The sequence below is a fragment of the Branchiostoma floridae genome, chromosome 1 (genome assembly GCF_000003815.2).
Source record: "Branchiostoma floridae strain S238N-H82 chromosome 1, Bfl_VNyyK, whole genome shotgun sequence".
Taxonomy (NCBI): Eukaryota; Metazoa; Chordata; class Leptocardii; order Amphioxiformes; family Branchiostomatidae; genus Branchiostoma; species Branchiostoma floridae.
This window is the reverse complement of record NC_049979.1, coordinates 22,394,006-22,408,976: the sequence shown is the minus strand read 5'-3', so window position 1 is coordinate 22,408,976 and position 14,971 is coordinate 22,394,006. Positions and strand designations below refer to the sequence as shown.

Here is a 14,971-nt window from a genome sequence, read left to right as displayed (position 1 = left end):
CCTTCCCCAGGTGTCCTTTGATCTGATAACATACATCAGAGGTCGCAGGGATGAGGTCTGACATTTTTACTGTACATGTATTGGACTTGTCAAAATGTCAATGTTGTGTACAGGCAAACACAGCCTGAGGGGGGAGGCAGAGGTCTTACATTTCTCATCCCCTGTCTGTTCCCCTTCCTGAGAACACTGAGCCTAACCAAATAAGACAATGTCTTTTCTCTCCTTGACTGCTCCTACTAGGATTTTGTGACTTCCTGTCCCCGTTGAAAAATTCTAAACTACAAAACATGGCACCATTACCAGACAACTGATTGACAAAGTAAAAATGAATAGAGGCATCCAGTCAGGGCACTATTGCTATGTAACAATTGGTTTTTAAAACATAATCATATACCATAGCAATCTTTCTAATATGAAACAAACAAAGGAACAACATAACATTCTACTTAGACTAAATTGTTATGTATTCCAATACTTTGCAACAGAAATGATAGCCAACAGGTTATAATTGGGCTGTGAACCTAATTTAACAAAACAATTTTCATGTAAAGCTCTACTAGGTTCAGGGACATGGTACAGATACAGGTAGAGGTACAGGTACAACAGTTTACACTGTAGGTACAGGTCCAGACTTGGACCTAAACGAGTTGAAAGCATGACTTTTCTTTATTCAAAACATTTGACCAAAACTTGGCCCCTGCTACTCTTTCTGGACAAGATTCAGGATAGAGGTTAAGCCATTATAAAATGAAACTTCAGTCTGATGCAAAAAAGTACACCTTTTCTGTTGGAGCAACACCAGTGGGCACTTCAAGTTATTTGAATGGAATTACTGATACAAATCATGAGATGATATCTGTCTTAAGAGAACAGGTAGGATTAGGGTGTAAGAAGCTTTGTTTCAACTACACTAGTCTTGCCCAGCCAGATGCATAATGGGTAATAATGTCAAAGGTGAAGGCCCCTGACATGGTATCAATAATCCAGACAAGAACTGTTAGAATATGTTAGTGGCCTTCACCCTTCACCTTGTGCATGTGCAGATCAGACTGTGTGCTGGCTTATTACAGACAAAATAGACAAACTGTACCTGAGCTTCATTCTGCTGGAGCTTCCTCAGCTCTGCCTCGTGTGGACCAAATGGAGACATACTGGACACACCCTGTAATTAGCACAATAGCAGTCAACATTGTGAGAAGTTATAACCATGAAATCTTGACAATAGAAGCATATAGATACAAACTCAGTATTTCAGAAACTTTATGTCAGGGGTTGAGCACCAGGGCTACTTATTTGAAAAGCCGATGTAAAAAAAAAATACAGGGCTTAAAATTCATACATGTTCATTGTTTTTAGTGCCGTGTTTTCATTTTCATGGTTTTGTGGTGACCTCTCCACTGCGAATATGCATTTCCAATGCATTTATGTAATTATATTGCACTAACTGTATCAAGCACTTTCTTTTGGAAACCTACAGAAGAGACAGGAGTACAGGTACTTACAGCATCTCCCCCAAGCAAGGACTTTAACCTTCCAATTTCTGCTTGTAGTTCACGGATCAACTTCACATTTGCATCCTATGAGGAAGGCAATTTCAAACTTCAGTTGTAATGTATAAACCAGAAAGAAGAAAGTACTACTGAAAAATATATCACTCACACTGCAGCTGTATAATAATAATTAAATTCCATGTAAACATTTATAGTTATGTATGAATATGACATATAAACATATAACTAGAAACCAATAGACCATAGCTCGATCAACCTCCATGCAAAATAAGAATACAAAAATGCGAAGTTGATGGACAACTAGTCACTATCTAATTCGTCAAACTACTATGGTAATTGTCATGCTATCATTGGTTAATCTAACTGTGTTGGAAAGTCAGAATTGCCTATTAATTTCCACTCTTCAAAAGTAGCAACTCTTGCATTGCCATCAATAGAAAAAAAAGGTAAAAATGTTCTAAAAGAACAGTTCACACTTACCTCATTGATGGTGGGTTTGTTGATGATGTTCTTGGCTCTGTTTGCATAGCGAAGTGTACTGAGGGTCTCCCCATAGTTAACAGCTGCAGGAGAGATTGCTGAAGGGGGGAGACATTCTTATAATGAGCTCAAAACGTTCTATTCTATTTTATTCTATACATTACTGGGCAAAGCCCTCATCCCAGTCAGGAAATTTGTGGGAGATTAATGGGTTGATATGACTGAATGAATTGATGTAGAAAATGGGAATTTAGACATTTAGACATTTAGAAGGAGAACCTCGGAATCAAAGGTTAAGCATTTAGATCAAAAACAAAAACCAATCAACTTTTACAAGGTACATGTATGTGTTCAAAATACTTGGCATTGACTGTACTCTTCCTGCCTTCCCATATCCTCCAGGACTTATGTCTAATATACATTTACCAAGAAGTGATATTACAATGTGGTCATTATGCTACCAAACAGAAGCTAAGGTAATTTTCCTGCTAACTTGTAGAATTGGGTCTGTCTCTTCTGTATCAACCAGTGAAAGACTAGCTGTTTGTTAAACTGAACGGGTTCAAGACAACTCCATCTTGCATGAGAATACCAAGAGAGAAGACAGTGGGACTGACTTGCGATCATGATTGTCTTGGAGTTTCCCCCCAGGCTATCCTTGAGCAGCCAGGTGAGGACGGAGTCTCTGTATGGAATGAAGAACTTCTTCTTGCTGCCATGAGCTGAGGAGCTGGCAATGGATTGGTCCGCTAGAAAAAAAAGATTAAGATATTATTCAAGGGGTGAGGTCAAAGGTCAGGCATTACTACAGCACAATGGACCCTTGAACCATGTTGTAAAACAAGTGAGAAATTGAATGTGGGTTATATTTAGCAAAGTTAAGCTCTACATTGAGCATAGCTGATAAATTACACTACTTACTTGTATGTGCAAGAAATACAAAACTCCACTTTTTAAACAATCTGCAGCATTATGAATATAGGAAAATTTTCAAACTTTAATCAAAAGACAAGTCATGATTTTTGCTCCATCCTACAGGAACACAAAGTACACTAACTTTGCTTAAAAGGACACTTAAAACAAAATACAACATATCAAGACAATGGTATTTTAATTTGTAGAATACCTGGTTAAAAGGCTAGCTAATGGAGCACATATTGAAAAAAAACACTACCGGGTATTTGATATACTGGAATTCCTGATTACTTCAATGTACTATTATGTTCACGGTTTTCACGGGGACGACTGTAACATGAACTTATCATTACTGATAACAAATAATTCAGACTTTTTTTTACGTGCACTTGCCAAAGTGAACAAGTTAAATAGTCTCAGACTGTGAAAGTTTGGTACCAAGAAGACAAAGTGAATTACAGTACATGTACATGTACATGTACAACCACAGCTTCCGTGCCAATCAAAGTTTATTTTTTTGCTAGCATGCGCAGCTAGCCCTTTGGCATTTAATCAAACAACAGCAAGATGTGTACAGATTTGGGCATGGCAAAGGGAAGTCTGATGCAGTAAATGTTTAGCCTGTCAGACATTCGCTGCCCTCTGTAGTCTAAACTGTGACATACATGTACAGTTGGCAATGACAGCCAGACTATCACTGCAGAAGAATTACTATAAATGTTGAAATTTTTCTGGCAACATTAGAAAAACGTGAAATCACAGAAAAAATACTTGTTCTGTCTTCTGTCTGCTTACCCCCAAGTCAACAGCAAACTAAAACCCAATGCGTTCACTCCATTTTCTCTATCTACTTCAAAACTAGATCCCCATAAACTCAAAGGTACTTACAGCACTCTTGCAACAATGTATTCCACGATACAGCTACCAGAGCATTGCACCATGTATAGTGCAAATTTAAGACTGACAAAAAGACTTTCTTCGACAGAAATGATAAAAGACAACTGACTAAGTATACTTGACAGTACAACATATGTTTCTGATGACTTAAACAAGGGTGATGAACTCTTCACCCAGGGTGACTTACCTAGAGTGGAGATGACGTTCCCCAGAGTTACCAGGGATTTGTTGATGTTCGCTCCTTCCTTTAACCTGTCCCCAGTGGCACCTGTTGCACTGGCCCTCTCGCTGTAAACAATACAATGTACACAATACAAATTAATGTTTCTTAAGTAACTGGGTAAACTGTCAGACATTTCAGATAGCATACACTGCCTTTCATCATTGACCGAGAAATGTACAGTTGATGCAAGGTTCTAAGCCATCCTGAAGTTTTTTTTCATCATCCTAATTCCTACAGATGAATAACTATAAAAAAAGACTATTTTTACCATCATAATAAGCAGTTTTCGGTCATTGTTCACATTCTAGACTAGTGTTTGGGCATGGTTTATTCAAATTGATATCTATATATCTTAACCCATTCCGTCTTTCTAACTTAATTTTCGCGGTTTTCGCGACAGTGGGAATTGGCTGGCGGAAAAAAATTTGAGCTGGCTAGAGCCCTGGTCTGTATGTTGTCAATCAGCAGGCCCATGATAGGACGACCCACCTGCCTGCCAGGTCCACCAGGTTGATCTTACTCACAGTCTCACTGGGCATCTCCCTGTTAAACTTGGCCTAGAATAAACAAACCATGGCAGGTATCAATTCATCGTGTCTTCAAAAATGCTTTTTTTCCAAGAACTATTTGCTGCTCATTGCCAAGAACTACATCCTCCTCAGATAACTTAAAACAATGCTTACAGCAAGATGTAAAAAGGTTAGGTGTGACAGGACATTCACTGTAATATAACCAGCTTCTACAGTGCAAGGTGCCTTCTAAGCAATGTTTGATGTGGCAAAGACTATACAGTATTGTGCAGTCCTGTTGCACAGCAGTCCAAAAGTAGAGCTTAACATCTGACAACTCCAAGTCATGTGATATCAACTTACTATCATGGTTAACCCACAGAAACTATAACTCAGACTTACACAAGACTTGGATCAAGAACTTTCTGGATTTTTCAAGTTGTATCAGCTGTGCCAAGTGATAATTATATATCCAGTGAATATGACAGGTCTAGAGTTTGATAAGGTACAGGTAATCAGGAAGTGCTTCTACAGAAAAAGAGCTATTAACAAGTTTGTTAAATTTCCCTCAAGTTTGATTGTCTAACTAATTAGCATACTGTTCTTGACTACATGTACAAATGTATGTGCATGTAGTGTGCATGTACATGGTTGTTATAGAAGCTACGATTATCTGCAAAATCAAACTCACCTGTGTAAACACAATGGTGAAGATGGCGTGTGATCTACTGCTGACATCATTCATATTGGTGGAGGCTGTAGTCCTGTAGAACCACGGGACACAAGAACATTTATTTTATCAGACACAGGGGTGAACACTTCTGATCCCCTTAGTATCAGCTAAGAAGACAAGACCATGTGTAAGGACCAAGTCAGAAAACAAACATGTAGCCAGAGCTCCTTGTTTTACCTTCCCCTTGCTGTTGGAGCCTTGTGGCACAAAATATGTACTGGTTACAGGTCAAGAAGCAGGGGGAAGGTTAACTGAGCATACCATACTTGGCAGGTACAGTGTATGTGCTTCAAGACAACACATACTTGTACAAATGTAGCTGACCATGGCTTCCCAACCTTCTCTGGACCATGGTCATCTGCGTTTGGGACTTCATCGTTGACCTTTAAGAGATTGTCTGCACCAGTCAATGGTACTTATCAACCTGGGGAGAGTCGTATTCTCCTTTGATGTGACCAGAGGAGCAAACTTGCATTAGAATATGCTGGATTCCATTGGTGGCCATTTCTAATTTGGTAACCTTCTAACGATCAATAAATACAGCCAATTCTGTTGACTGTATGACAGCTTGTGACCATCTTGAGCAAATACATATAGCAAGTTGGTATGGACATATCAAACCCTTGATTTTTACCTCACCTGATATTGTTTCCCCTGTCCATCAGCTGTTCTATGTCTCCATAGTCCTGAACAAGATGTTTGGATAGGTCTGCATGAAGAACATGGAATCAATTATTAGAATGTAAGTGCAGGCTTACATGTATTAATGCAGGACATACTTCTCATCAGTAAACCAGTTTAACATTCGAGAAAGTCCATTGTGCTTATTTAAGTATAAAGTCCTTTCCAAAGGGAACAACATTACAAAGGCTCCATTTGAATCCAGAACATGTAGATTTTACGTCAACAACCCTTACAACTTTGCTGCCTTGGATATGACAACCTGACTACTGTTAACATTTGGCCCAGCTCATTAACACCAGGATGTACTGAAATGAAGAATCAACCAAGTAGCTCATGCCGAGACAATTTCCGAGTAATCACCAGGAAATTGGCACAGTGCAACTTAATATCACACCTGCTCCCTTCAGAGCCAGCGGCAATCTTCTCAAGTTAACACTTTCTTGGTGAAAAGTCGCAGACACAAGATCAAAGTTTCCAGCATACACTGTTTGTCTGTTTCCAAACATGTACTTGTAAAATTCACAATCTCTTCCTGACTTTTGCTGAATCCAATACATGTGTAAAAATAGGCCCATAGAAATCATTTTACAATTGGTTTGAAGAATGAATATAACAGGTGAAAGCCAGAACAATATCAAGCATACATACTGTATTCTATGTTTCCAGGTTTGCTTTAGGAAATACCTTTATGTAAGGGACTTTATAGATACAATGTTATTGTAGCTTCCTCTGTAGAAGAACAAGAGCAAGCCTGATTCCCTATCAGACATAACAGCATTAAACTGGGTACTGTTAATCTTGCAAGGTCTTTAGTCCATGTAGATAGACAAAACAAAGCCTTTAGATGTTAACTGTCAAAAATACACTCACTTGCATTCAAGATCACATTCAATACAGAAATATCTAAAGCCTGAAAGAATTACATCAATTGTTTTGAAGGCTATCACCTATATTTTCCTGGCTGCTTCCCTTCCTAAGAAGTCTTCATCATACATGGTGAGTATTAAAAAATTACCCATACCCTGATACTGCTATGCTAGCCTTGCCAAAATCAAAGTGATTACTATTTTTACGTTCACCCTTGTTCACTTGTCAGGTCATGAACACTTGCCTTGCACATATGGTCCTTCCTTGGGATGCTCCCGCACCTTGAGTGTGTGGCCTGAGGCCATGCCTTTCCTTGGTGTTCTCAGCAAGTCACGAACTCTTTCATTGTAGATTTCTAGGTAGCTACACACAAACAAGAAATTTAAGAACTCATGATCATGCCTCTGTGAAATCGTCGTGAAATATAGAAGTTTTGTCAAATTCTTGTTTTACTCATTCATGTATTTTCCTGCTGGTTCCCAATATGCAACAGACAAACATATAGCAGGATATTGAAGAGAAGAAATGAGATAACCTTTAATAAACCATACTTTGACCTAACTGAACTTGACCTAACTTTCTGTCAGTGGCCCTAAGTCTGTGTACATTTAACTTTTAAGTGTGGAAACACACACACACACAATCTCACTAAAAACAAGTGATACCTCCCATTCCAATGAGGTAAGAAAGAGTGCACCTGTCCCAAGTTGCAAGCAGAATCTGGAAGTTAGTTTGGGGCACTTAATATTGGAATGCACAGTGCTATAAAACACTGTTTCATTCTTTACACAATCTGGATGGACCCAAATTTTATAGCTAACTACGAAATTTGAAACAATCAATAATTTCTCTGACACTTTTAATGTCAAGAATATGCATAATTCAAATGTAGAATCAAAAATAACTCGGTGCACCAATGTACTAACGGTCAAAGGTTAGGTGCACAGCTCTAATTTTGAGAGCGCAAAAGCAGCCCTAGACTTCATTTAGCAGACAATACACATGTACTTACCTAACTTCAGTTCTGTAGGAAATGCCCTCTTCATCATTAGCTTCAATTCGTGAGTACAAACCCTGTTAGACAATAAAGCAGTGCATGGAGGTAAGTTTCAAGGGAATCGTTATTAAGCGCAATAATGTTACCATTGAAATTATTGACTCAGAGAAAGCAATGGACAGTTACCTCACAAATCCTGGGTGTAAGGCCTTGCTGATTCTGTAGAAGACAAACAAGGCAAAATGGCATTCCATTAGAACTACATGTACATAGATATATAAATACATGTACATACAAAATATACATACATACATATGATAGTCTAATCACTTCAATCATTATACAAACTTATAAAAAAAAAGTTATATTTCCTCTATACAATACTTCATTTCGTAAACAAGCTGCCAGGCGGCCCAAACCTACACCACTTCTTCCTGACACAAAAAAAAACTATTTGTCACAAAAAAAAAAATCAAAACCATACAAATGTAGCATGACCAAGACTACTACTACTACTACTATTACTACTACAAAAGATACAAAAAACGGAATACTGTAGCAGTACCATGGACAGCTGCCAGGAGGTCCAGAATCAAAGTTTGCATTTGTCTTTCAGATACCTACCAAGATGCTAAATACCATCACTATCCATCCAGACCTTCTAAAGTTAAGCTGATCACAAATATCTGGGAAGACAACACACAGACATAGATATATACACACACATACACATACAAACAATACAGTACGATATGTAACATCCATACTCACAGGTGTATTCTGATTTCCCATCATGGTATAGGATTTCCCAGAACCAGTCTGTCCGTAGGCAAAGATGCAGGCATTGTAACCCTCAAAGGCATTCTCCAGCACATCCTCACCTAGGTCTTTATGTACCTGGAAGATGAAGAATACAACCATGCCATTTGCTATATATATTGAACATTGTACATTTGTACAATGTATGCCATCTTGATCTGTTTTTATAGCATTTAATCTATTACAACAGAAATTAGAGCATGAAAGTCTACATCGTTTTTACCGCTGACATGTCTGAACGAAAATTTTACGTCTCTTGCTATGGTTGGTTGGGTAACCAGAAACAGTACATTTTTTGCTAGGCCCAGTAGGATCTCTAACATCCATACATCACAGGTGTAACCGAGCACTAGTGTGTCATCACAACACCAGTATTCTGGATAGGCTCCAGCCCCAGTCAAAGGGGCTAGATTCTCACCATAGTCATCATATTTATCTGGGGAGGAAGTGACCTCTCCCCCTCATCTGGTGCAGGAGGAATAAGATGGAGTAAGATAAGACAAGGGATTAAACAATGCCGCAAAAACAACTTTTGGATACTCTCCAACCACCATGTTGAGATTTCCTGGCTTGGCAAAAATATCCATCCAAGGAGATTATGATATTCCTTCAGTTTACTCCCTTTATTGACTTCGTGTGCCAGTATGTTTTGGGTGTGTTTGTTATTTGAGTAACAGCAGGGCTCGAAATACCACATGCATATGCAGGTTAGTGCAGGTAGAATTGGAGCTGTGCAGGTATTTCTGGTGTCTACCTGCACCTAACCTGCACTGGTCCATGTACTGAGTTTTATACATAAATATAATATGATGTAGGTGTATGTGGATTAGCTGCATTGAATGTTATCACCTATAAAGTATAAAAGAAAAAAATAGCAATGGTTTCTGAACAATTTTAGTATGATCCATACTTCCTTAATTCACAGTGGTGCAGGTAATTTCCAATGCTACCTGCACCAGTGCAGGTATGCAGAAAAGCATATTCGAGCCCTGAACAGTGTACACAGTGAGTGGAAAGATGACTGCAATGGTCAGACTTGATGAGTGGCAAGAAGTACAGGAAGTAAAGGTCAGAGGTGGTAGAACTAATCCTTAATAGGATAGTCACCCTATCATTTTTTTGTCATACAACCAACTTGATTATCAAGCAAGTCACGTTCAAAGCGTGCGGATAAATGACACTGGAGAGGATGAAGGTCCATGTAGGGCTTGTTTTGGTGACCAGGTTTGGCAAGGAGCTGACATGAGCCAGGATCAAATAGTCTAAGAGTTACATGATGACATTCCAGATGCCATGGGAGCTACTGGGATTTCACTTCACCTGTTGATGTTGGACTGGTATGAAAAGAGAAAATAGTGGAATTTGCCTAACAAGTACGGTACCAGACTACCAGTACTATAACGTCTTTGAATATACACAAGTTGCCAAAAACAATTTCCTTCCTTTGTCACTTTCACTTAGTACTAAAAGCTGATGCAACAATGAAGTACTTATTCACAATCCATTTCATACTGACCAGCAAAAAACCTAGTTGAAAAAGATTCAACTTTGTTCTAACACAATGGAAAAATCAGCAAAATACATTATTCATTAAAGAAATTAGGGCCAGAAAACAGGGACTGATTATGAGTTGTGAAACAAAATGTGACCAAAACCAAGGACCAATCCAATGTCATCCAGTGCTATTGTTTACTTCAATTTCAAATTTGTTTGAGAAATAGGTATCCAAGTACAGGTATCCCATTTTTACACCTGGATAGAGTGAAGAAAGTAGTATTGAGTGCCTTTCCAAAGAGCACAAGATCAGTAGCAATAGTAGTATAGTATGACAGGACTTGAACCCAATACTGTAAATGCATTTATGTTCATGGTGATTTATGAGGGAAAAGGGACTTTTTACTGTGGTTTTAAGTTTTTGGGTCTACCATGCTCTGTTGTCTCATAATGCCATGGAAAAATGTTCGTGGTGGTTTTAAGTGCACAGTGAAACGGGCGCCGCGAAACCGCGAACATTAAACCACCGCAAAAGTTTCTGCATTTACAGTACCTCTGGCAGGCTTCTGGGCCAAACACTCTTCACTTATTCCACACAGCTCGCTATGCCTCACAGAAAAAGGTAATGTAGACCCTCACTTGAGAAGGTGAAGGTAGGACTTGTTTTGGTGACAAACGTCTACAAGGAGCCAATGTGCTAATATTGACCTACAGGACACACAGGTTCCCTGGCAGCATTCACCTGTGTAGGAGATGGCAAACAATGTCTGCCATGGACAAGACATTGGTTTGGCCTTTAGTCTTCCATCTGATGTGTATAACTACTGAATAGTGGAGACATCTGGAGTAAATCTCATGTTTACCTTTCTCCTGTTCCGTGACGTCCAATTCTATAACACAGATTGTTCGAATTACAGGCAAGTCTGGCCTGCTAACAATGTCAACTGTAAGAGTCTATGTTTGCCATATATCATTATTTGAAGGGGTTCCTGCGTACTTCATAGTCATAGGGCATCCTTTCTACTAGACGACAATTGGTTAGCAACCTTTGAACAATCAAATTTGGATTTGTGCAACCGTTGAATTCATCATTACAAGATGATGCACCTGTATGTAACAGTGGGTTCAACCACCACCAACTGACCATTCCAAATGGTCCAAACCTTGTGGCGTAGTGGTGATGGTGTTGTTCAAGTAAGCTGGTGGGCCATGGTTTGATTCCCAGGAGCCAGGAGGCTGTTTCTACTTGCCTCTAATGTTTCACACCATTTTGCCTGGATGGACTTTTATCATACTACATGTATTTTCATGCAATAAGCAGTTCCCGAATGACATAAACCATAATTGCTCTCCCAAAATTCAGCACAATTGCAAAGAAAACAATCTTTTCCTTTGTTAACCCAGTAAGGTACCAGTGTACCTGCTCCTAGTGATCTTTGACCTGACTAGCACTCACCTGTTCTTGTGAAGCAAAATGTGGGTCACTACTTTTTGCTGACCAATAGGAATAGTCGTAGTAGAAATGCTTCTGCCTCTCTCTGCCATGGTCTCCCTCTGCACCTTCTGCCATCTGTGAAAATAATACAGTAGGTCAACACAACAATGGTAAATCAAGGAGGGTCTTACAATTTGCTTAATGTTTAGGAAGGCCCTTTAAGACATATCAATAAATTCAGGAGGACCACTTACGTTAATGGTACATGAATATATATCCCACACATGAGCATATACTACTACCTTTACAGTAGTAAGTTGGTAGTATTCACCTTTCTGCAAAAAACTTAACTGCTGATTTTTCACTGGAATATCTGTCATGTTTGAGGTACTATGTTAATTTCATTTATATTTGTGGGGACTTCACTTTGCAGTAGAAGGAGTTGAATCAATATGTTCACATCGGAAACATGAAAAATCAAAACAAAACACACATTCTAAGATTTACAGTAACAATAATGACATTGCCTTTCTTTTCTCAACTTTAATTCAATTTAGAAATAAACAATGATCAATCCCTCATGTTAAATCATTGAGCTCAATCTTGAAAAGAGATAGACTTGTGCACATTGTGAAGAATATACAGGTCCTACTGTGTGTATTTCCTGCAGTAAAACTAAAAGCAAGTCCAACACATGTAACTCATTCTATGAGAAGATAAATAAAGTGTGTGATTTTCGGATTGTTCAAGTTTAGTAAACAGTGATGTTTGGACACCTGCTGAGCCACTCAATGCCACACTGTCATTCTCACAGACACAAGTGGTACTAAGGTGCTCTATTATCCTCTGTAACCTTGGCAATGGGTGCACCAGCCTGTTGATTTAACACAGAAGCCCACTAAAGGTCATGTTCAAATATACACAGGTAAGCCGCAAGGGGCTTTTACGGACACCTCACAAAGTGCATCACGTACCCCAGAACTAAACACTCTCTGTCTCACCCGACCACAACATCAGGAAACTCTTCTTACTACAGAGGAGCCAAGTTCACAAAGGAAGGATTCAGGTTTGCTGGCAGGGGTGGGGCCAAATGTAAACTGGCTTATGTACCTTGCTAGATAAAAGGAACATGTTTTCACTTGACATCTGTCTGGGGTCAGAGAGAGCTCCAAGTAAACACTTTCACAACTTTTGGTTCTTTCTTTATATACATGTACATGTATTATCGAGGGTCTGCATGTGGGGATCCTGGTAATGCTTTAACAGTTAACTTAAGAGAGCCAGAAATGCTTGGCATTAGATTCAGGAGATACGGCAACACTTAATGGCAGATCCACTTGTCCTTCCAAAAGGTTCTGGTACGAGTTTATTGGATTTGTGGGGTTATTTGTGATAATAATTTTGATGTTTTTTTTTTTTTGTTTTTTTTTACTCAATGGTCACCACGTAACAAGGCCTGAAGGCCACTCAAGGTTACGGGTTACATGATTGGAACTGTAACAGCAACTCTTCGCCCTAGGTCAGAAACATCATGATTGAGACCAGCCCAATTGCTCACTATGAGTGAGGACTAACTGACCCAATAGGCGAAGCAGGGGTTACGAGGGCTGCTCGGGAGATTCCCTACCCCTATTTTTGGCCGGAATGGTTTGATCCGCTCGGGTGGATGTTCGCACATGTGGCGGGTTCTTTAACGTGCATAGGGTATGACTCTCCCCATACACGGGACCTCCATTTAACGTCCTATCCGAGGGACGACTCATTTTTTCACTTGAGTAAAGTGAGGAAAGTCGTGTAAAGTGCCTTTCCCAAGGGCACAAGACCGGCAACACGGCATGCGGATTCGAACCGGCGACCTCTCGATCACGGGCCGAATACACTACCACTGTGCTACGCGGCCCCACGAATCTGTACATGTACAGATATCCATGCCACACTCAAGTGACTCCAATTTCCACAAACAATTCAGAGGAAAACTGCTGTCCTTCAGATTCTCATTAAGGCAAAGATGGTGACTACCCCCAGGCAAAACCTTCACCTCACCCTTCACCTACATTACGCTCTTTCTTAGGAACCAGCCTGGTTCTCATCTACAAGGTCACTCAGAACACAGGGATCTTTGTGGAGCTATGTAGACTTTAGCTGACTGAAGGGGAAAATGTTGCCTAATTAGTCGTGCTCAGGAATGTCAATATCTTACTTCTGCAATTGTTTAGGGTCATCCGTCATTCAGAGAAGTTACGATATGTGATTGTGACACAATATCACTTAGTATGCCAGTATGCTAACAGTCAGTTGGGCAGGCAATGCCATAAAATATGTAAGTATGGAGAGCTAAAAGAGCATTGGTGTTGCATTTATGTGTTATACAAATGGAGAAAATTCAAAATACTTACTACAAGCCGAGATGACCCATCATTGGGGTTACATACCGTATCATTACCACAATCATACCATCCAACCAGCTATTCCCATCTCCCTGATTTCTTTTCCAAGGTTTTCTTGTTAGATTTGGTACATTGGTGCATCTATCCCCAAAATGAATTTCAAGTACCTAAAAGTAACCAAATAACTGAAAGTAACCAAAAGTCAAATTAATGTTGTACTGGAAGGTCAAATGATGCTCCAAGCTCATTAATATTTTACAGCCCTTTATCCAAACGTGTGCAGCATTCTGTTGAATTCCTGCCCCTAGACATGATAAAATGACCATGGTCTAAGGTCTCAGTGTAGTCAGTCCAAACTTGGCAATGATCAAAGTCCAAACCATTAGCTTCCTGTCTCCTCTGGTTGACCTCCTGGTCAAGTCTGTCTCAGTGATTACCCCCAGGTGTTTCTAACACACTTCTGTGTCTCCTTCATTCTATAGGATTGCAAACTACTATAGTCTATGTAGACTCCTTTATTTTCACAGGGACTGAATTTTGCGATAGGCATAAGGTGTTTTAGCTGTGTTTTGAGTTTCCGGATGAAACAAGGAAATGCTGAATCGCATCATTATGAACTTGCAGCAGTAGGTGAATGCAAAAATATTTTTAACAAAAATAAAGAAACCGCAAACATTTCAGGAGTTGCAGTATCCAACCTTGGAGGTGACTTATTACCAATATGATGGATTGAAGGCATCATACATGGATGGCAAGTATGACAGCTTCCCTCTCCATTCCTAAGCCCTTGGGCCACACAACATTCTGCAAAAACCACAGCAACTAACTGGCTAGTCCACTGGTAGCATGTGTTTAAATACCATAGTCTTGCCCAAATGCTGAGTGCTAAGCAGTGAAAGCAATATGTGCCATTTTCAAAGGAAATATACCAGTATAACCAAGGCTAGCCATTTATAGTACTACATTGTAGGTTCTACGTCTGAATGTTAGTGCCAATGACTACACTGTTGCTGACACATT

General features: G+C 39.5%; 1 protein-coding gene across 1 annotated transcript in view; it reads right to left on the bottom strand.

The window, feature by feature from the left end:
* LOC118413512 (kinesin-like protein KIF16B) overlaps nucleotides 1-11,699 on the bottom strand; it is a gene marked incomplete at its 5' end in the record, with an annotated part of 34,967 nt that extends 23,268 nt beyond the window's left edge. Inside the window, 13 exon segments of the mRNA XM_035816970.1 lie at nucleotides 1,091-1,162; nucleotides 1,503-1,577; nucleotides 1,992-2,089; nucleotides 2,609-2,740; nucleotides 3,991-4,091; nucleotides 4,516-4,583; nucleotides 5,227-5,299; nucleotides 5,908-5,977; nucleotides 7,064-7,182; nucleotides 7,832-7,893; nucleotides 8,003-8,035; nucleotides 8,588-8,713; nucleotides 11,586-11,699. Coding sequence (XP_035672863.1) covers nucleotides 1,091-1,162; nucleotides 1,503-1,577; nucleotides 1,992-2,089; nucleotides 2,609-2,740; nucleotides 3,991-4,091; nucleotides 4,516-4,583; nucleotides 5,227-5,299; nucleotides 5,908-5,977; nucleotides 7,064-7,182; nucleotides 7,832-7,893; nucleotides 8,003-8,035; nucleotides 8,588-8,713; nucleotides 11,586-11,699 — 1,143 coding nt within the window.
* Nucleotides 11,700-14,971: the final 3,272 nt, after the last annotated feature.